Source organism: Phaethon aethereus (assembly GCF_964289735.1).
Source record: "Phaethon aethereus genome assembly, chromosome: 12".
NCBI classification, from domain to species: domain Eukaryota; kingdom Metazoa; phylum Chordata; class Aves; order Phaethontiformes; family Phaethontidae; genus Phaethon; species Phaethon aethereus.
Window position 1 is genome coordinate 11,669,111 of NC_138588.1, and position 22,265 is coordinate 11,691,375.

The window sequence follows — 22,265 nt, forward strand, 5'->3', positions numbered from 1 at the left end:
CCACCTGGAAACAATAGTGTCTGTGCAGAATCCCCCCTCACTTGAGCAGGGAATTCTGCTTTAAAAATACGTAAAAATATATGCTTTAAAAATCAATTGCTGTGATAAAGTCCCAAGTTAAGAGCTATTATCTCCTGCCCCTGCTTCAGCAATATTTGCGGTCAAGTGAAGTCAGCAAGTCTGGCTGAGTGAGAGCTAAGCGAGTTTGAACTCAAAGAAATTTTCCAATTTACTCAAAAAGAAAATACACAAATGAAAAACCTGTTTCATAGCTGTTGCCTGGACTGCCACTATCATGGCCTGCAAGGCTACAGGAATCCTGATGATTTGTAGTGCTTAGGATTAAAAATTGCCAGACCACTTCAAGTTTGGAGTTACAAAAGATGAACAAGTTATCCTGCCATTTTCTTGTAAGGAAACAACCAGATCAATCAAATTTCAGAAAGAGAACAGCCCTTACTCAAAGCAAGAAATATTTTTATAGAAATGCATAAGGAACAAATAGTCTTCCATAATGCGTAAGGAACAAATAGTCTTCCATAATATTAGCATACATGGCCTTTATTTTTCTGCAGTAGCATAATTAAGAAATACCTTTCAGTGGAATGGACCCTACCTAACAACATAATGTTAACAAATTTAAAGAAAAACTGCAAATGTTTTTATGTGAATCTATTAAAAGACAATGCATGCTTATGCATATGACCTAAATTTCTATTTCATTTTTTTCAAAAAGGAAGGGAAGTTCTTAAGTATTTACAGTTATTTACGCATATACTGAGAATCTACAGACTTTTGTATGAAGAGTTTACAGACTACGCGTCCTTGCTGTTATTAGTCAGGCTCCTGTTTTTTGAAAAAATCATCCCTATGGTGCATTTATTACACCACCATCCTCATACATAAAGCAAAGCAGGACAGGGAAGAGGGAGAAGGAAGACAAATATTACAAGCAGGGCCTTTTTTGCTTAATTTCTGAGTTTAAACCACCAGCCTAATTATATTCCTATCTACTCATTTTACGCACATAACCTTCTAGAACACAGGGCAGGTGTACTAATAAATAGTAGTAACAGTAGAAATAAGTTAGGCCAAGAAAATTTTAAGTTTTTCTGATGTTTTTGTTTTGGTGTGCGAGACAAAGACAGATTCAGCCAGAAGAAAAGATGTGTCAGCAAGGGAAAGAAAGGAGGACTCTCAGTAGAAAATAGGGAGGAGAATGCAAGAGACAGAAAGCAACTGATACCAGAGTCTAGTACAGTCCGGACTGTTTTTTCTACCACTTGACAGGTGGTAGAGCTTGAAGCACATTTATGTGAATTTTAACAGACGCGGACAAGTACTTTTTAAACCTTACAGAAACAAGGTCACAAAGATGACTAGCTTTATCTTAAAAATACTGCATCATGAAGTCTACGTTATTTATACACTACACTTTTTAGGCATGTTACACATGGTCAAATCTTGGCCAAAAGCAGACAAAACAGTATTGTCACCCAGCACAGGAGCACACCTGCAAGCCCAGGGTCAAGGCACAGCTGTGGCGGGAGGCCCAGCACCACACAGGGCCCGACTCTGGACCTTGCCGTCCCTCGCAAGGTTGATGGGGAGCCATGAACCATACACGCACAACCCAGGACGCCCGACTGGTGCATCCCAGAGACTACAGACACGCGGCCTGAAGCAGAGGCCGGCTGTCAACAAGGGAGCGTTCAACAGCCACGGCCCACAGCACCTGTGTGACACACTGCGCCAAACCTTGGAAGTCTTCAATGAAAACCCAACCCAACCCAACCCTTTTGTGCATGCTCCAATTGGTAATAGATTAGGGTTTTTTTAAAATTAATTTTCTAGACAAATAGCTACGTAGCCTGCATCCTGAAGTCCACACAAATTACTTCTAGGACTCTTGCTTGCTAATTGCTCTTTAATTGCTCTGTGCCAATTAAAGCTCTGCCATCCCCGAACACCCGAGTTACAGTTTTCTTACAACTCCCTCATTTGCCACACAGACAAATCCTTTACCTTCCACACCACTGAGTATCTGTGCAGCACACTACCACAGAAAGGGAGCTCATCTCTAACCACACACCTGGAAATCGGACACTGACACAAAACCCAGAGCAGGAGTTCTCCTTGCTCCTACCTGTTTTTTTGGCCTTGTCCCCACAGCAACCATTAGCCCTGCTGAGGGCTCACAGGCTTTAGGCGGTGGCCCAGGTAATCTGACAGCGATGCCCGCGGGGCTCACCCCCTCGGCTCCCGGGACGTGATGCAGCAGCCGCCGCCCGGCTTCTCAGCGGCGGCCGGGGGTAAATGGAGGCCCGGCGCCCCCCACTGAGAGCCTGCGGAGGCAGGCGGCGGCGGCGGCAAAGCAGGCCGCGCCCCCGGCTCCCGCGCAGCCACGGGCGGCAGCGGGGCAGCTTTTCACTCATAATGGCTTCATTTGTCACAGGACCCGGGCTCTCCGGCTTGTATAGAGGGGCACAGCCCTCCTAAGCCCTACAGAAGTGCATTACATCCCCATTAGCAGCTCTGTCCAAGGTTATTTAAAAGTAAGAGCTAATTAAACCAAAAGCCTTTGGTCATCCGGTCAAGGTAGAGCCTTCCATGAAGTATGCCATACAGGTATGTGATCGTTGATCTGAGTGAGGCACTACAGGAAAAGGGCTCTTTGGACTAGGCGCCCGCTCCCTCTTTGGACTTCCCTTGCAGGGTGCAGTTAGCGTCGATGGCCCGTTTATGATGGGAGATAGCTTCCAGCAAACTGTCTGCCCGCTCTCTGTTCACATCAGCGCCTCAAGGTCAATAGTTACTTAGTCCAACTGCAGCAGCCCAAGTCCACTTCCTCACTAACATTTTTTTATTTCCATTTCAGTTACACTTTTAGGTGATCTTGTTATCTTGTGCGCTCCCCGTATGGCAGGGGTGTGCTGTACAGCAAAGACTTCAGACAGCAAATTAAAACAGTACCAAGTAGCATGGCCATGTTTGTTTAATCTGAAAGCTTTTTTGGGAAGTGTCCAACACCAAATACTAGCCAGATGCAGTGAACCATTCCCATTACTTGTTTGTTTTCCACAGCTAGGCCTAGGGACAACAACCCTCTGCACTGAGCGAGACAGATGACAACTGCAGACGAACACTTTCCTTTAATGAGTGCATCAGGCCCCTCCGTTAAGTTACTATTTTCTACAGAAACCACACGCACCAATGAAGTAACTAAATAGTATAGTACTATACTAATAGCGTCTTGCAGTGGAGAAATACGGGGGGTAGGGGACATGAGACAGAGACATGCTGACACCAGGGCTATCAGATGAAAAGCCAAATGAAAAACTCGACATGGCTCTTGGATAACCAGCAGATCCTGTATCCTTGTGGTTAAGGCGTTTAAGAACTATTGTAATAACAAAAAGTAGTAATTAATAATTGCTTGTATACTGCAGAAATCAACCTTCTATTCTTCCAGAAAACTATTTACAAAGACTACTTATCACCCACCTGCAGTTAGAAAAGCATTACGGTAGATTCCAATAATGCATTTCTAATGGTGATCAGAGCCATTAAAAAACATTTCTAATAGTTTCTAATCTATATTTGAAAATTTAACAAGCCAGTGAACATTTTAATTAAACTTTGTAATTTAATATTAAAGTTGGACGTGATACAGTTCTATGGAAAAGTACTAGATAGGGTGAGTAAAGATAGTGATTGTTTTAAAGAAACCCAACAAAACCAAGAACAGAATCAAATAGGAAAAAAAATGGAGAGAACAGAATGAAAAGAAGGAAGAACATTGTTAAATTTATTTCAACAGCCTCTAAATTGTCCATGGAATAAAAAGTCATGGGTTTGCATAACACAGGACATGGAAGTCTTATTGTTCTCATAAAAGTCAGCTCATAAAATTCAGCCAATTAAATCTTTACTGTCTTAACTCTGATGTCTGTAGAACAAGGAAATAATTTGTGTATTGCTTTATAGATCTGTGTTGAGCAGTTGGAGGGGGAGATACAGTAATTGCTCTTGGTGTGCTCTACTAAAACCAAAAAACTCTCTGTGCAGGAGACAGTATTTTTTGGGACAGTCTGAGAACACACAAAATTGTCCCAAGAATAACAATACTCAATCTTTTTGAAGTGCAGAAAAATATTCTGATTTCTCACATTATGTGAATACCCTCCCCACAAATCTGTATTAAAAAATAATGTCAGCTAACAAAGCAAAACATTCTGTTACCTTTGCTATTATGCCTCAGCACAGGATGAGAGAAACAACCACCTGTGACTGATGGCAGTCACACTGCTTAATGCGCTACTGGAAGACACCACTGAAAAGTAGTTAAGTACAAAGATTAAGTAAAAATTACTTACACTTACTTCCCTAATGTTTACAGATACTTAGGTCATTGTATTCACAGACCATACAAGTAATTTAAAGAACAAACTCATTTAATTCATGCATCAACTCACAACACAGGACTTTTTGTTTGGTACAGTCCAGTAAAAATACGGAAATACAGAATAACTTACAGAAAATATTTTTAAACGTTTTTCTATTAAAATACTTAAAACTTGTATTCCTCAGAGCATTGGATTTTTGTGGTTATATGCTATTGAATCATCTTGTAATGCCATTCCTTAAAATAAAAGCTAAGAATGTATTCTGAAATCTTGTAGTTCCTCTCACTCTTAAAACATAAAAGTTGCTGAGTCATTCTTCATTGATAAGCAAATATTTATGCTGCATCTGCACACAAGTATGGGATAAAGTACATTTTAACTTCTTTTTTTCCCTCAGCATCAATAAATCTGAAGAAAACATAAAGCTTCTGAAGCCAAGCTACCTTAAAATTCAGGAGACAGCTTTACTAACTTAAGTTTTGTCTTCGCTGCAGCAGAGTAACCTAAAGCACTGCACTATTACTCAGTTACAGGGACTTTTTCCAATTAGCAGTTGTTTCACTTTTGCTTTCTTCCTCACAGAAAGTAATACGCATTCTGAACATCCATAATAAAAGAAACTGTGTAATATATTGCAAAACTGCTTGGAAAGGGACACATACAGAAAATAGCCACAAAAGACTGTTCTACCATTGGGTGCATATATTGCCTCATTAATTTACTGGGGTCTGCCCAATTACATTCTTTTCCTGGCCAACACATAAAAAACCCACACAGATGCTTAAAAGAGGAACTGTCTTTTCAGAGAGTCATTCCTAATTTTAATGTTATTTCCTCTTTGTTAAAGCAGAAGTCCCTAATAGCATGCATTTACAAATGTTTAAAAATATTGTTAATAACTATGCAATACATTTGAGCTTGCACATGAACTACCTTGCACAAAACCAAGAAATTAACATTATGCAATTAGTTTTGGATAATGAAAGTTTCCTAATTCCAGTAACTTCTAAGTATCAACACGAACAGTAGTTATATACAACAGAAATTATCTCATTTCCCTTTTAGCCATGCTTAATTCTTATGTTCTGACCCTGCAGCCTCAAGTATACCCTTAAATAACCTATTGAGTCCTCAGTGGGTTAAGGTGAGTGCATGTGTAAGTTTTGGTATTAGCAACAAAACATTAGTTTTGACTTAAATTCTCATCCCATCTAATGTAGAAAACAAATGCAAGTATACTTTATGACCACATATGTTGCCAAACAAAGACATCCTCTGGCTATGATGACTATTTGGTCTATACACAGTATTGAAATATAGTATAGAGAAGGAGCAGACCAGGAATCCCAATTTAGCGGGGCTTTTGGGTAATCTCCATTTATGGAATTTAGATGGAATGCTGTAAAAATTTAAAACATTTTATTAAAAATATATCAAATTACAAAATTAATCTATTTTGAGAAAAACAAAATTCTACAAGAAACGTGAAGGCTTTTTCCATCTGTAATTACCATCTGAATATTCAACATTTGACACCAAATGTCTACTGTATTAAGACAGATTTTTGGACTGTGTGGATGTTGCATGCCAACTGCAAAGGCAACATGAAACTCCTCATCCAGAGTCCAAAAAATGTAGGGAGACCCTAAAAATGTAGCAGAAGCATTTCCGCACACTGGTTTCAGTAGTCAAGTTTGTGCAGAAGTGATTCCACTAGATTCATAGGGTACCTTTTTGAGGCAACAGAAACTTGTCACTTCGTAAGCTTTCTGACATTTTCCAGCTCTTCTATAGGTTTCCATTTCTGATGGATTGTTAATAGCTGGAAGAAATTAAAAGGAAAATATGAAAGAAATTAGCAAAATCCCAGTAAGCATTTACTCCACTCCCACCGCTCCCCATACCATGTATCAACCTATTAGTGAAGAAGGATTTCTAGTAGCTTTACATTTTCCTTTCAGAAGTAAGCAAAAAGAACAACTGATGACATATTTATTCATTTGTTGAACAAAATCACTTGGTTATTTAATAAGTAATAATGCCAAATAATTTTATTTTTCCTTATCCTAGATGCTCTACTAAAGTTTTTTTTTCATTTAGGCTACACTAGTCAAAAACATTCTTAGTCAATTTTGTAATTCAGGAACAAGGCAAGGGCAAACAGAATTTCCTCTATACTCCAAATTTCCACTGTTATCAATGGAACTGAGTAAATGGATGTTGGAGGCGGGGGTTAACACCAACCAGAAGTAGCCCATGAATTCAGGATCAGACCTAGAATGTAATAGCTGAATCCCTATCACTAAGTAATACAGGACAGATACTTTATGTAAAGTAATGAATTAAACAGTTCCACTTTTAAATAGAGGTATGTCAGCTTTATGTTTTTTTCTTCATTTATATTTTGCTAGTTTTTACACATTTAAATAAAGTTACTAATTGTGTTGGAAACATATGCCATTTGTACTGACTGTATTACATGTACAAATTACCTTCTGAGGCTTGGTAGGATCAACAGTTTCCCATGGTTCTGGATTGCCACTCTTGTTAATGCTGTAAGAGAGATAAGGCAAAACAGGTGCTATGTTTTAGGGTGTGATCTTACATACATTTTTCTTATATGAGCAGTTTTATTGTCAGTAGAACTACTCATGTAAGCAAGTAGTTCCCTGAAACACGTTTATGGGTTTGGGCATTTCTGTTTTAAATTCTGGGTAGGTTTGCTTTATTTTCAGCTTCCAAAACACCAAAAAAGCCAACATGGTTCAAGTACGATGTGTCATCGTAAGGTAAGTAAGCTAAAAAAAAATCAAAACTGAATGAAGACACAGAGAAAAAGTAAGGGGATTCTTACTTTGACAGGTAAAATGTCTATTCCAGTCACTTTAAAGTAAATATAAAATCCCCCAACGCCTGGAAAGTTTAGGACTTAGCTCCATTTATTAGCAAAGCCATTAAAATATTAACTTTGTATCAGTTCATGTTATCAAATGTTGTTCATTATATACAAGTCAATAACCTGGCTGCAACATATCTGCATGTTTTCTACCTATCTGATTATGTGAAATTCTTCATAAGAACATTTAAAACCCATTACACCTAAAGCAATCTATTAAATCAAAAGTTAGGAAATAATTTGGACTATGCTCCAAATTAATTACTTTCTTCAGTATTTATAATCTGCAGCTATTTTAGTTGTTACTAGTAGTCTAGAACATCCACATGGACTTCTTTTTTTTGGTGCAAAATATGATGGTCAAATACCTCTGTTGAACAAAGAAGGTTAGGGTAAACTCCAAGCAAGAAGTATTTTGCTTACATCACATCGGATTTGCTGAATAGGGAATAGGCAGAAAAAGAGAGCGCTCCAACTGCTGCAAAGGACACTACTCCAACCAGGGGAATGAGCTGAAAGACATAAAATGGAGAAAAGAGCTGAAGAACTAGGTGTCCTGGCTACAGAGCCACGAACAGGGGTAGGGAAGAGTTGCAAGCAGTTCAGGTGTGATTACCTGCTAAAGTGTATCACCTCTGTATTACTACTCACACCGCCTGGCTTTCATTGCGTGGATTTCAGTTTACACATGCCCGTTGCTATCACTATTTCCTCTATAAGGTGCTCGATAGCAAGTGGCAACCCCTGGGCACCTGCTTGAGCCAGCCGGCTTCCCCTCACGTAAGGGGGCTACCACAGAACCCACGTCTCTGACAAACTTACTTCTTTCTTAGCTTTGAGTATCTGGAAGAAGCTCGTGTTCATCCTCGCGGCGGCTACGGACCTGGAACAAACGGTTCCCTGTTACCGCACCCCGCGCCGGGACACCCCGCCGCCGGCCCCGGGGGACAGGGCATAACGCCTCCGTTACCTGGCAGAGGGGAGAAAGACCGGCAGCGCTGCCGACGGGCACCAGCGCCGGGGGAGCATGCTCTCCGCGTTATATACGCCCAGCGACGCCCATAAACGTTGGCTGTGCGCCAAGTCACGTAGGCAGGACGGCCGCCCGCCGCGGCGCCCCTCAGCCCGCGCCCCGCGCCGGCAGGGAAGGGCGCCCCCCGGCGTCCGGCGCGGCGAGCCGCCCGCGGCCGAGCAGCACCGCCCCGTGGCGGGCAGGCGCGCGCCGGGGCGTCCCGGTCCCAAACCCGAGGTGCCCGCGTGCTCTCCCCGCCTGTTCTCTGCAACTCCTCCTCCCCCCACGTTACCGCGTTCCTCAAACCTGGCTTCCCCACGTCTCCTTTGTCCCCTTTTCCAGGCAGTTGCCTGAAGAACGGCGTATCCAGGCAAACGCAGAGGCGAGGCCTGGGCCTGCCTCTTTTCCTCGGCAAGGTACACAGAGTGACCACAACAGGAGCCCGATGTCACTGTCCCCTTTTGCTGCAACAAAAACTTAACCCTGGCCCAGGTTCCCACCACCCTGCTGTGTTACTTAGCTCCTATCACTTCCCAGTACCCCCGCCTGTGAAAAACTCCTACCAGGGCAGGCTGGAGGTGCGTGGTGCCGGCAGACTCCTGTAAACCTGTTCTCCCTTTGACCCTCTAGAAAGCAGTAAGGGGAAGGCGAGGTTGCCTTTGCTGCATGCTCTGCTGGCTCCCTGTAGCAAGGAGGGGACACGACAGTGCGCCATTAGCTCTGCTGGTCCTTCTAGCGAGCAAGTACAGCAGTTAAGCAGCAGCAGCATCTTTGAAATGGAGGAGCTGACAGCATTTTGCTGTCCGAACAACTTTCAGGTCTGGCAATCCTAAAGCAACAGTCCAAACGCTGCAAAGCAAAGCAGAGTTACCTTGAAGTTTTCCATACTATCTCCAGCACTGCTGCTAAGAAACCTTTGGGTGTTTAGGAAATTCAGCAATAAAGCAGCGGGATGGTCCTACCTTAGGAAATGGTGATCAAAGCCACCAGGCTGTGGGACAGTCATTTATACCTGAACCCTTTCCTAAGTTACAACGACTTCTAGGACTTCTCTTTGCCCTCCGCAGTCACTAACTGCCTTGGAACTTCCTTTTGTGATCCATCTCACTATAAACTGCACTGCAGTGCAGTCCCTAGTGTCTCTGTTCCAAGAAAAAAAATATTTGTTAATGGGTTTTAACCTAAGAACCTCAGCTGAAATAAGAAACTATCTTTGACAGTGGAGTATTTCGTTCACAAGCATTTTCATGGTGAAAAGGAGAAAATAATTAAAAACTTCCTACCCTGGTAAGTTAAAATGCACACATAAATACATGGAATAACAATCTCCTTTGATATATCTCTGTATTTTAGAAGACAACATACAAAAATATTTTGACACAAAATGGTTGGGTGGGGAAAAGAATTCTGCAGAAACTGTTATAAAGCAAACTCCCTTTAAAGGAAAAAATATTATAGTTTGAATTGATTACAGACTTAGTATCTGCTTACTCAGTCCAAGTGTTTGTACAGTAAGCAGTAACTGATCTATAATTATTCAAAATACTCAGACTCACAAACTTTCAACATGGTATTAAGCACTGATCAGCTTTTCACTGCCACTGTATTTTGGAATCTGCTTGTAAGACAAGTCTGTAGACACACACATCCAAAACACCTTACATTTTATACAGTGTGGGACTTACTTCCTATTTAACATTCTGGAAGCTTTTCTGTTTTTTAAATATTCACGGTCTTTTGCAGACTTCACAACACATTTTAAGTTAAATATTCTTATATGCCAGTGTTTGTACTGAAAACTAGGAAATCTACAGTAACAATGACCTGCTCCACAGTGCGTTATCTATGTATCTCAATTACTTGTTTCACCAGATTGAAAGCTAGCCAAAGCAAACAAGATTTTAATTTATTCTTCATTGAGATCAGACTTTTCACAAGTGAAATTTTACTGTATTTCATACAAACTGGAAACTACAGTAAGTACACTATCAAAAAGCAGGTGAGATGTGAGACATTGCAAAGTCTTGGTAATGTATTTAAAAATACCTATGCCATATCACTCCTTTTTGATTCAAGAAGCTAATTCCTTATTATAAAATTTTTCATAAAATTCCAAGTCTTTTATGTTTAAGGATGGTTTTACAGTCCGCAACGATTTTACAAAATGTTCATGTTTTACAGCAGTTGCTTCAAGTCCATTCTCTTGCAATGCCAACAAAGCAGCCTTTAAAAAAAAAAGAAAAAAGAAACAACTTGAAGTGTTTATTATGTTCCAAGTTGCAAAGAAGTTATTGTAAGTATTCTAAAATATTTTACATTAAACCAAAGGTGTTTTCAGGTAAAGCATCTGAAAACAGCATTGTATAATTTATGGTTATTTAACAATAGATAAACATCAAGTAAGATTACTGTAACTTTTTCCATTCACTTGTCTGGATTAGACAAGATATCCTTGATCACTTATCAATTTCTATTTTCTTCCTAGTCTTCTCTCTTTTATATAACTTATCTCAAATACTTAGATTTCTCTTTTTTTTTTTTTCCCCTCTCTAGCCTTGACAGGACATGCTAATTTCAGCTAAAAATGCTGCAGTTGCTTGCAGTACACAAAATAAAGTTCATCTAGATGTGAGCTTGCTTTAGAAAAGGCCATGTGAAACAAAGGGTAGTACAGTTCCTTAACTTCTACTAAGCTGTTAGAGAAAGCCTTTACTCTTATTTGTCTTTTTTAAAGAATTAACCCTTGTTCAGTTCTTCCGTTTTATTCGTTCTCTTTATATTTTCATTACAAACTATGAAAGAATAGGTACTATAGATGGCTTGGTAAGATCTATGAGTTAGCTCTCTTTTTTTCATTTACAGGCTTCATTTACAGTTTATTTCACTGATGAACCATGAATATTTCTTACCTCCTTGCACAGATTTTCAATATCAGCTCCAGAGAAGAGATCTGTTAGCACTGCCACATCTTCTAATGACACATCAGTATCTAATGGAATTTTTTCTGTGCAGATTTTCAAAATAGAAAGCCTTCCCTGTAAGTTGGAGCATAGTATGTAAGAAAAAAAAACCCAAACAAACCAATAACTAATCCATTTACAAAGCAGTACAGAATCTGAAATTAGAACTAAGGAAAATCCAGAAGAGTACCAAAACTACATGTTTTTGGTGGATAAGTGAATAAAATGCCATTAATGGAGATAACCACATAACCACAAGAGTAAGTATTAGCTCATATATTAAAAGTCTGTTATTCAGTTACTCATTGCTTCACGAAAACATGGTATTTTAGACTGAAGAGTCCACATTTGGCCTGCTTTGAGTCAGCTCTTTTTTGCAGAAGCTCAGGACAAGTAGCTATACTGCCCGTAGGAACAGGGCACAAGAATGATTTGAAGCAAGGACAGTCAATTTGTTACGGTACTTCCTAAACTGTAGCTTCATTTTGTAAATACAGAGTTATTCCAGATTTTGTCTATCTTCCACACACAATAGTAAAACTACATACATCAGTTAAAATGTAACTGGGTTTAAAATTATAAATATAATTATTCCTTTTAAACTTCTTCATTGTACCTTGAGTTTGGCAACTGATCTTCAGTGAATCATCCACCAATTGTTATATATACACTATAGGAATATGTCCCCTTTGCTCTTAAAGTATGCTGGCATTTATTATCTCTCCATTTAAAGCCACACATGAATTTGTAATACATCACCTTCAGATCTGGAGGTGGAATATAGATCACATTGTCTAGCCTTCCAGGACGCAATAAGGCATCATCCAGCATATCTGGCCTATTCGTTGCAGCAACTACCATGAAATCTTTGTTCAAAGTTTCCTGAAACTCTAGCTGAGTAAGAGATGATATAAACAAATTAGTGCAACATGGTTTAGACAGATATTTTTGGAACAACTGGACAGCATTTATCATTCTTCCTATATAGAAAAGGGAACATAAATACCTCTCTCTCCTCATCTCTTTGTTCTTGACATTGACCCTCAAGCTGTAGTTTGCTTCCTCTTCTTTCTGTGACTTTCAGCCCAATACCATCCAACTCATTGAGAAGAACAGAAAGAACCCGCTCAGAGACACCATGGCCAGTTTTGCAGCGTGACCGGGATCCTAAGATAGAATCAATCTCATCTAGGAATATTATTGCCGGAGTATTTGCTCTTGCTTGGTGAAAAACCTTTAAAAAAAAAATTAATAAAGTAAAACATTAATGCATACATTCTATCAGGTAAGGTGAAAACACCTATTTGCATATACTCTGTATTTTACTTACTTAACTTTAAAGATACATTCATAAAGATTCATGAGAGCCACATTACATTTACTTCAGGCTTACATTTACTATAGGCAAATGCTGCTTCTTTAAATTCTTAAGTGAGCTGGAAACAAAACGGTAGAAATACTTTCAAAGTTTAAGACTGGTATCATTTTAGGGCTAGATTCTCAGTTTATATAAATGTGAATCTGTAAGCCATTTCTCTTTAATAATCAGATGACAGCTTTAACTATTACCTTTTCTATAACAAAATTTAGGCCTTACTAATACTTCACAAAAATGGAGCAAAAATTAAACTATAGCCCTTACACAAATTAAAAACTGTACCTGAGACAAAATCCTCTCTGAATCTCCAACATAAGGCGAGAAGAGGTCAGCACCACTTACAGAGAGAAAGGAACAATGACAACTTGTGGCCACAGCCTTCACCAGTGTGGTTTTGGCACACCCTGACGGCCCATAGAGAAGAATACCCTTTGGATGAGACAGGCCCATCCTAGCAAACGCCTGAGGAAACTTCATGGGCCACTCAATACTCTGTCAATACATAAAAAAGGGATGAAATTCTTAGTAACAGAACTAGAGTTCATAGGCAATCAATACAATTGCTGAGTGCATTACTTCCTCTCCTTGGTACAAACATTAAATTGAAATCAGAGAATACTAATTTGGTCCTCCTTCATATAACGCCCCCCTTAAAGTTTCCTCTCAGTCTCAAACAGAACAAAAGGCAATCCTTGATAGATGATATGCAAAAGCCAGCTCTGGCTACAAATTCAGGAATGGACAAATTATCTGGCTGCAAATTAAGTGTTTTTCAGCTCCTGGAAAGCGTGTGCTAATTTTCACATGGTATTACACTTGGTGGTGCTATCTTGTGACTGGAAGATTTCTAACTCAAAAACATTGTAGTAACTTAATGTAGTATAAGAAGTGTTCAAAATACAATTTATAATCAGGTAATTTGCAAGAGATTTCATTTCTATAATGCAGTATACCTTGGAGGACATGGTTATTAGAAACTAGCTGTTTATCTAAATGTATTTTATATGTCACCTGTTTTAACTTTAATTTCACATCTTCAAGACCACCAATTTGCTCCCAAGTAACAGGTTTACACTCTGTTAGGCCAATTGCACTTCGAAAAGACGACGGTTGAATTTTTTTAAAAGCTTCTTGGAAATCTGCGATGTTAACCACCATTTCAGTTGAATCCTGAGAAACCCAGATAGAGCATATTAACAATATTTTTACATAACTTATAATGCTGCATTAGTATGCAAAACACTTCACAAAAGGCCAAGTGCAGCTAATAAAGCAGCAAATTCCTACCTCTTTAATGGCAAGTTTTTACACAGGAAAAAACAATTTTAACAGAAATTAATGTTTCACACACTACTACCGTTTTTCACTAAATTATAGCTCCACCACACAGCAATCTGCTAAATCAAATGGTTGCTAGTTTCAGGGTTAGCACACTCCAGTTACTAGATTCTCTTGAATACAAACACAAATGTTCTAAATCCATTTTCACCAACTACTGGAGAAAGTTAAGGTGCTTTATCTCAAATAGTCTAGAAAATACCATTATTAAACTACAGATGCAGTACCAGAACTAAGATTTATTTTGCAAAGGAGCTTGCAGTTCTCAAGGCAAACAGGCCATCTACTTATTATTTTCATTTGTCCTTCTATTTCCTTCTGGGATAACAAACTCAAGTTATTTTCTTTATTACTTTCAGTATTTGTAAGGTATCTGGAGGAGATGGAAGTTGTAGAAATACAATGATCTCTTTTTTTCTACTCAAGTGAAGACAGAGGGTTCTACCATTCTCTGTAGATACTCTGAGTCTGGAAATTTTGCAGATCAGGCTTTAAACTTCTGCTCAGCCATTCCAGATGAAAAACCACAGCAAACATATACCTCAACTCTTGTAAAAGTCGGAATACATAGAAAGAATGTGAAGAAATAGCAATTCCCTAATTCCGGATCTATAATATCCAAGAAGTTAAACTTCTGCACACCGGGCAATTGTATACCTTGTGACAATAACCATGTTGTATCTAGCCATACAACCCAAATTATAATAGTTATTATCACTAGCAGTTATATATTTACGTGTCAACCTAAACTTTAATTTGCAATTATTAATAAGTAGAACTCTAAATCGCTGATAGCTTCGAGAGAGCTTTGGTGGACATTATAGTTTAGTTTGCCAAAAAAGACTAAAATCTCTGCTTTGCACAATCCTAAAACATTAACAATGAGGATAAAAACTTTTGGCAAGATTTTCCTTCCAGAAAGGAGAAAAGAGTCTTTTCAGGTGAGAACTGGACTAGTGAAATGGTGTATTTACATTTATAAAACACTCTGTGTTTTTCAGTATCTTTATTTGTGAGCTCAACTTCTTGAGCTTTTCAAGTAAAGCCAAGTATTAATGAGGAAAGGGTGGTACATATTAGTGATGACATTCTTCCTGACTAATTTGCAACCATACCAAAGAGCTGTGGAACACAGCTTGCATAGCAGCTTCTCTGCAGAGTGCTGTAAGGTCAGCTCCAACATACCCAGTTGTCATTTCTGCCAGTTTAACCAAATCAACATCTGCAGAAATTGGCATACTAGATGTAAGCAACTGCAGGATGGATCTTCTTTGTGTAAGCGTTGGTGTCCCAATAATAACCTAAACCAAATATAATAAACAAAAATTTTAAAGTTTACTTAAGTAAATATTTTGCTATATGCCTCTATTTTACAGACCTGGACAAGCAAGTTTGTCTCTTGTTTATACTGCTTACTGAAGATTTAGAATCAGAATAGTTTGAGTTGGAAGGGACCTGTAAAGGTCAATAAATATATATATACGCACACATATTTACACTGCAACTAAAGAATCTGACAAGAAACTTATTACCTGCACTACACAAATAAGAAATACTTAAAACACCCTTCATTTACACTTACTTTCCAACTGAACAGCATTTGTATAAACAGTTGTTCATAAGACAGTGTCAGCTAGTGTCCCTCAAGTCCTAGTTTAAGGTAATTTCAACAACAAACATAACACTGAAATAATAATTTCCTTGCATCACAACAGCTCAATTAGATGCATCCAAAAGAAAAAAAAAAATTTAGATAAGCATTCATACATCATTAAAACCCTGGTAAAATACCACCATAAAATATATCTCAACAATCTACATCATGGAAAATAAAATTACAATGTGAGAGCATTAAAGAATTTGACTAAACTAGATGACCCAGGAGTGCATTTAGCCAACAAAATAAACAATACAAGCAAAAGCATTGTGTGTTGCAAAACCATTGTGTGTTGCATAACTGCATGTGTTCTTTCTTCTTCTGACCATTAGGCTAGCAGTTTTCCAGAGTAGACCTAGCCTCTGTTACCGAAATCTGAACAGAATTTTTGACACAACAGGTTACGAGTTCTCTGTCACAATAAACTTAAGGAAAGAGGCACACCGTTTCAATCTAGGATTCAAATGACAAAAATCCAAGTCTGTAATGCTAAGCATCTGTAAGCAAAAGAAAACCCTCAAGAACAGGTCCACATCTTTATGTTAAACAAACATAAAGACTCCCCTTTTCCATTTTCAAGTATTTGGAGCTCTCAGTTTCCCGAGTAAAATGTGCTCCTTACCTTACCCAAGCTACAGCAAGCTGCAGAAAGAAACAGGATACATGTCTCAAGCCTGCAGAATCCCACTATGAAACATGATTAGCAGACAGCAAAACTTTATTAACTGCCCTCTGCTCCACCTCAAAGAGAGACAGAAAAAAGAGAGCACAAGAATAACAGAGTTTGCCTACCTCTCTGTCAAATCTGCCAGGTCTTCTTAGTGCAGGGTCTAAGGCATCAGGCCTGTTTGTTGCTGCTATAACGACCATCTTACCCTCACTACCTACACCATCCAGTAGTGTTAGCAACTGAGCAACAATACGATCTTCAGGAGCAGTGTTTGAACTTCCTCGCTTTGGGCATAGAGAATCAACTTCATCAATAAAGAGAATGGTTGGGCCTTCATATGACATTGCTCTGCACTTTTCAAAGGCTCTTCGCAAATTCTCTTCACTTTCGCCTGGTCTTGAACCATACAGGTCTGGGCCACTGATGCAAAACAGATACGCACCCGCTTCTTTTGCTACTGCCTTTACCGTAAGAGTTTTCCCTACACCTGGGGGACCTATTAATAGCACTCCATTAGGGACAGATAGCCCCAGTTTCTTAAAAGTTTTTGGAAAGCAGAAAGGCAGATAAACCATCTCTTTCAAAGACTTTCGCAGATCATCTAGTCCCGCAATTGAAGTTTTTGCAGTGTCTTCTGAGAGATGTCTGTGCCATTCAAAAGTGACCACCTCCTTAATTTTTATACTTGTTTGGGGTGTTATCAGTCCGGCTTCATCCATCAAAGGGTCTATGGACAGTATTTCAATATACACCACGGGACTTTCGAGATTTGGGGCAACAGTTACAACATAATGAAGTGAAACATAAACATTTCGTAGCAGTTCTCTGATGGTCTCCTGCAACACTGCTCTGGGAGTCGAGTTTTTCAGTGCAGAGCTCTTAAGGACCAATTTCACGGTCGCCTTCTTCAACTGACGATAGGCCAGAAGCTTCAGCTGGCCGACATTCAGCGTGAGGCCCTTTAGGTCCCCTGCAGCAACACCCGCGGTTCTGCAGGTCAGATCAACCTGCAGGTACCCATCCGCCAAATCGTGCCTGGGCCACGCCGTGCACAAACAGCAGCCGGTAGGCAGCGAGATCCTCAGCGGAGCGCCGACCCTGGCGCCCAGGGCGGAGAAGGTGGCAGGCCCTACTCTGCACCGCTGGGTGCCTTCATCTCCCGGGTCCAGGAGGAGCAGCTTTAAGGCTGCCACCTCCATCGCCGACTTCCGCGGCGTACCCTCTGCGACAGAAGGCAACCACCCCCCTCCGCTGCGCGGCCCCGGACAGCTCTTTACTCACCCCACCTCGCCCTCCGCCGGGCCTCACGCTGCGCCAGGCCTGCCATGGCCGACCGCCACCCCCACCCCACGGCTAACCGTCCGGGCCGGGGCAGCGCCCGCTCCCGCGCAACGGCCGGGCCGCGCTAACAGGCGGCCGCGGCGCCTCCCGCGCATGCGCCACAGCGGAGCACGCGCACTAGAGAGGGAGCGCGCTGAGCGGGGCGGGACGGCGCCTTCTTTCACGGTCCTGCTTCAGCCCTGCTGCGGGCCGTCTGACCGCTCTCTGTGAGGTGAGCGCCGTCTCCTAGTGACAGGCTGCCCAGCTGCAAGCCCTCTCTCGGCTTCTTACACCCTCTTCCTACAGACGAAGTGGATTGATCGCCTCATTGCCACACAGCTTGTTCTTTATAGAGAGCGAGCCCTTTGGCAGGGCTCGCTCGTCTGCCTCATTTTGTCTCCCCAGTACCTCCTGCTTGTTTGGGTTGGTGCTTCTTAAACATGTTGCCAAAAGTTGGGCTTCCCCTTTCCCATGTCCCCGTCTGTGTTTCCTGTGAGTTGGGGTGGCATCTTTTTCACCAGTGGTTGGGCTTGAGGTAATGGTAGGTGCCGGTTAAGAAAAGCAGGTGAGGAGCCGCACCATTGACTTGTGACTTCTGAGCCTCTGTATCAGAAGCTTCTGATACAAGTAATTAGGACACAGATATTTATTCAACAATTGGTAAAACTGTTAGTGGTATGTTGCTCTGACAAATGCTTAGCTGGCATTTAAGAAAAATTAATTGTATAACTTTCTGGTCCACCGCCATCTTAAGTTGTGCCATGAATTGTGCAGTACTTTTGTAAAAACCTTCCAGGAGGTCTGCCAGCATTGTGGGATGTCAGATAAAATCACGATCTATAAAATTTAGTATGTGCATAATTTTATTCTTGCAAGTAGCTTCAATGTAAGTAAAGTTACATGTGTACTAAATATACAGACTTCATTTGAGACCACAGACGTACAAGAGTTGGGATCTCAAATACATGACACCAGTCAGACGTAGTTCACAGAAAACGCAGAGACGGTGGTTTACAGCACAACTACGAACTGCCCAGCATGTATTTTGAAGGCCTCTTGGAGGGGAAGCATAAGGAAATCTTTTTGATGGTGTCCTCCTTAATCACATTCCTTACTGAGCCAAGGGCTGTACACAAAATATTTTAGTAAGCCATACAAACAAAAGCAGACAGTGTTAACAGAGCCAGTTCAACTAATTTTAAATGCTGAGTAGGAACTCAAAAGAAAGGTGTAGGGCTGAGCAGTGTGAAAACCAGCAAGCCTTCCCTTTATGCCTAATTATTTGCAAAAGGGCCTATATTCTATTTCCTTTCAATTCATGACCAAAATTTCTCCTTTAAGTGTTTATTTTCTGTTCCTGGATATCTACTTAATGTTTCTTGTCATAGCAGATTTTTGTACTGCACATGTGTGCAAATGCTTATATGGGATATGCCGAATTATTAGGTATTTGGTGTGGAGCAGATTAATGTCTGTCCAGAGAATGTACAGACAAAAGATTATAAGGAGCTTTCATTCCAAGGAGGAGACTGTATTTTCAAGCCAATGTCTTATAAACACATTCTCTTGTTTGATTTCTTTCCATCAAAGGTTCTCATAAACATGAGTGCCCTCAAGTACGTACTTGATTAAACAAAAAACATGCTCTGTTTAAAATGACAGATTTGTGTTTCTGAGTTCCAAACTGTAAGTGGTAGACCCTCTGCTTGGCTTAAAAAAGTTGTATTTAGTAAAGAAAAGTATGGAAAAGTGCATATTTGAAATGAGCTCTGTGGTTTATATTCATATATAGTTGCTTTTTGTAACAGATTTATTGTAACATCTGGAAGATCTGATTTCTTATGAGAAGGAAAACACCTGCAAATCTACTCTTGAGTGACAAAGAATTCTAAATAATAGTTGTTGGAATTATTGATTTGAGCTTCTGTTGGCTTTACTGAGGACAAGTTTAGGTTTTCTTCCTGATTTTTTTAAATGACAAATGCATGGGAGAGGTGCTTTGCAGTAACCCATCTATTTTTCCAATTTAAAATCTACTTTGATACAGATTTGCATAAGCATAATTGGATAAGTAGCACAGCAACAGTCACTTTTCTTTCCTGCCTTCTGTTTATCATAGTTCCGTGATCAATTTAGACAGTAAAAGAAAGAGTTCCACCCTTTATTAGCTTTATTTTATAATTCCTGTCCTTTTTTTTAATAAGAAAAGCATCACTATGGGAAGATGATGGGCTTGTTTGGTGTAGTACTATTTTTTTTTCTTGGTGACTTAGTTCACTAAATCTTGATTTTGTGCATTGCACTGCTATGCAAATGCTTGTGTCAGCGCAAAGAATGGCTTGAAATGGGCAGCTGGAAGAGGAGGGTGGGCTGTGACCTCTTTTGGTGGCGGCTTGTGTCATCACTGATTATGGAAATGCAGGCAATGGTTTAGGGGAAAAACAAGACACAGCCACCAGCCTGCTTGGCAGATATCTACCAGTAATAATTTCTGAAATATAAATGGAATACTTCTCATTTCACAAAAATATGAAACAGGAATGAAGTACTAATTCATGAGACACAGTCTTACCTAAGAATAGTTAATTTGACAGTGTTGATGCACACTGCTAGTATTTTTGGTTTTATTCTAGTGTTCTATAAATTAGTTACTAAGTGTAAAACATACATACAACAGTAACACGCTTGGTGTCCAACATAAGAACTGTGATATTGTTGCTTGATGTGCACATCTCAGCGAATTTTAACTTAAACTTCTTCAATTTTTAACTGTAGTATGTTGTTGTAATACTGAATATTTTACTTGAAGACACTGATAGTTCAGTTCTTTTTGGAACTTTTCAAGTGGAGCCCAAAACCCACTAATATGACTTTTTAAAAGTGCACAGGATTGTCTTTTTTTGAGCAAACTGTGGGATCAAGACCTTATTTATATATTTTAACAGAAAATATCACTGAGTGACATTGCTCTTTTTCAGAATGCATACTTTTTAATAGCCATGCTCCTGAATAATTTAGAGACCCCAAAATTAACAGTGACAAAACAGCAAAATGGTATTCCAACAAGAATCTAGTTTAAACTGTCAAAAAAATAAAAATAATATTTCAAACAGTTTTCTTACCATTCACTAGATGGCAGCTGATCTTCAAGAATGGTTGTATTTCTCCTTTCAGATCTGGTAATTTGAAGAGAGTAGTCATCAGTTCTTGGAGAAATCAAATACTGTCCAGCATTGTCTTCACTCCGTTTCTAATATGAAACTGAAAAACCAGCAAAGTGAGTGTTTAGATAATTTTCAGCTTCATTACTGTTTCAGCTGTTTCATGTTGGGTTTGTTGCTGTTTATTTCTGGGGAAGAATATTCCTTTATTCTTTGCTTTCATATTTTGCAGGCCAGATTAACTTCTTTTTAAGGAGAACTTAAAATACTTTAATAATATTCTAAAGAGAAAGAATAATATTTCTGTTTTTCTTTTGTATAGATGTATTGGTTTTTGGTAGAATAAAATAATATTCAAAATTTCCAATTATTATAACTCACAAAATAAAAATAACTGTGTTGTGTTACAGTAATTCTCTGCATACAAAGTAAAGAAGATATTAAGCTGATTATATTTTTGGTAAGTTTGACTATATCTAGTATCGGAACTGAAATTTTTATTGAAAACTGTCAAATTAACAGTGTCTTTAACATAGTCTTTTTTAATGGTAAGTGGATTTGAAAATGTGCTGTGACGTTTATTAATCAAATAAAGATAGCTCAAAGTGGGTAGATGGCATGTATATACTTTAGAGCAGGATTTTAGTATTTGTGGAGGTTCTGTGACTAAGTATAAATGCTGTATTATACTTATGCTCGATACTGCACATTTCAAACACCAGGCTCTGTTATAACAAGACTTCATAGATATTATAAAGACATGCTTAGAAAAAGAGTGGAAAGAGCTTTTGTATGTCTGCATGTCTTTATGGGAGGGCCACCCTCAATGTGTTTACTTAATTTTCTAGTGAACATCCAGTCTTGTATCTTTATATGGAAGAAGTTCCCATTGCAGTTAGTAGGAATTTTGGATGTGCAAGGCGTGTGAAGTTAGGCCCTGCATTTCTGAAAGAGTGCAGAAAATCTCTGCCGGCTGCCAGAAAGCTATGGTAAAGTTACTGTACCCTAGATAACATTCATGCTGCTTCTCTGCTGGAATTTATTGCCGTCACTGCAGATGCATCAGAAAAAAAAGTGTGCCTTCCAATGGAAACTCAATTGTCTTAGCTTAAGTTGAGACTTAACTAAGCCAAGGAAATGGTTTTATGCTAAGATGCTACATTTTCTTGGGAGTGACTTGAGGCCCAGCTGCACATTGCATTCTCTTGACACTTCTTTGGGGTGATAGCCTTTCCAAGAGGGGAAAAATGGACAGCAGCAGATAATTAACAAGACGCATTTATCAATTTGTCAATATTTGTCTTTAGTACCTTTTGATTATTGCTTAGAGATGCTTGGTTATCTGTTTCAGCATAATATATAATCCAGTGGTTCACTAGATCTTATTTTGGATATGGAATAGTGAGATCCTTGTGCGTTATTCAATATAGGAGTGAGAACAGACTGTGGAGAATTACAGAAGGACCA

At 39.5% G+C, this 22,265-nt stretch overlaps 2 protein-coding genes across 2 annotated transcripts; both read right to left on the reverse strand.

Annotated features, from left to right (window-relative positions):
* Positions 1-6,159: 6,159 nt before the first annotated feature.
* LOC309408976 (normal mucosa of esophagus-specific gene 1 protein) lies at positions 6,160-8,166 on the reverse strand (the record flags this gene model as incomplete). The annotated part of the gene is made up of 4 exons (XM_082005010.1): positions 6,160-6,228; positions 6,899-6,959; positions 7,726-7,814; positions 8,125-8,166. 4 exons carry the CDS (start codon positions 8,164-8,166, stop codon positions 6,160-6,162), a joined length of 261 nt encoding a protein of 86 aa, XP_081861136.1.
* Positions 8,167-10,385: 2,219 nt separating this feature from the next.
* On the reverse strand, positions 10,386-17,902 carry AFG2B (AFG2 AAA ATPase homolog B; the record flags this gene model as incomplete). The annotated part of the gene is made up of 8 exons (XM_082005117.1): positions 16,440-17,902; positions 15,106-15,291; positions 13,664-13,822; positions 12,935-13,144; positions 12,281-12,508; positions 12,034-12,168; positions 11,224-11,349; positions 10,386-10,538 (listed from the first exon to the last, which is right to left on the reverse strand). Exons 1-8 carry the CDS (start codon positions 17,514-17,516, stop codon positions 10,386-10,388), a joined length of 2,274 nt encoding a protein of 757 aa, XP_081861243.1. The 5' UTR covers positions 17,517-17,902.
* Positions 17,903-22,265: the final 4,363 nt, after the last annotated feature.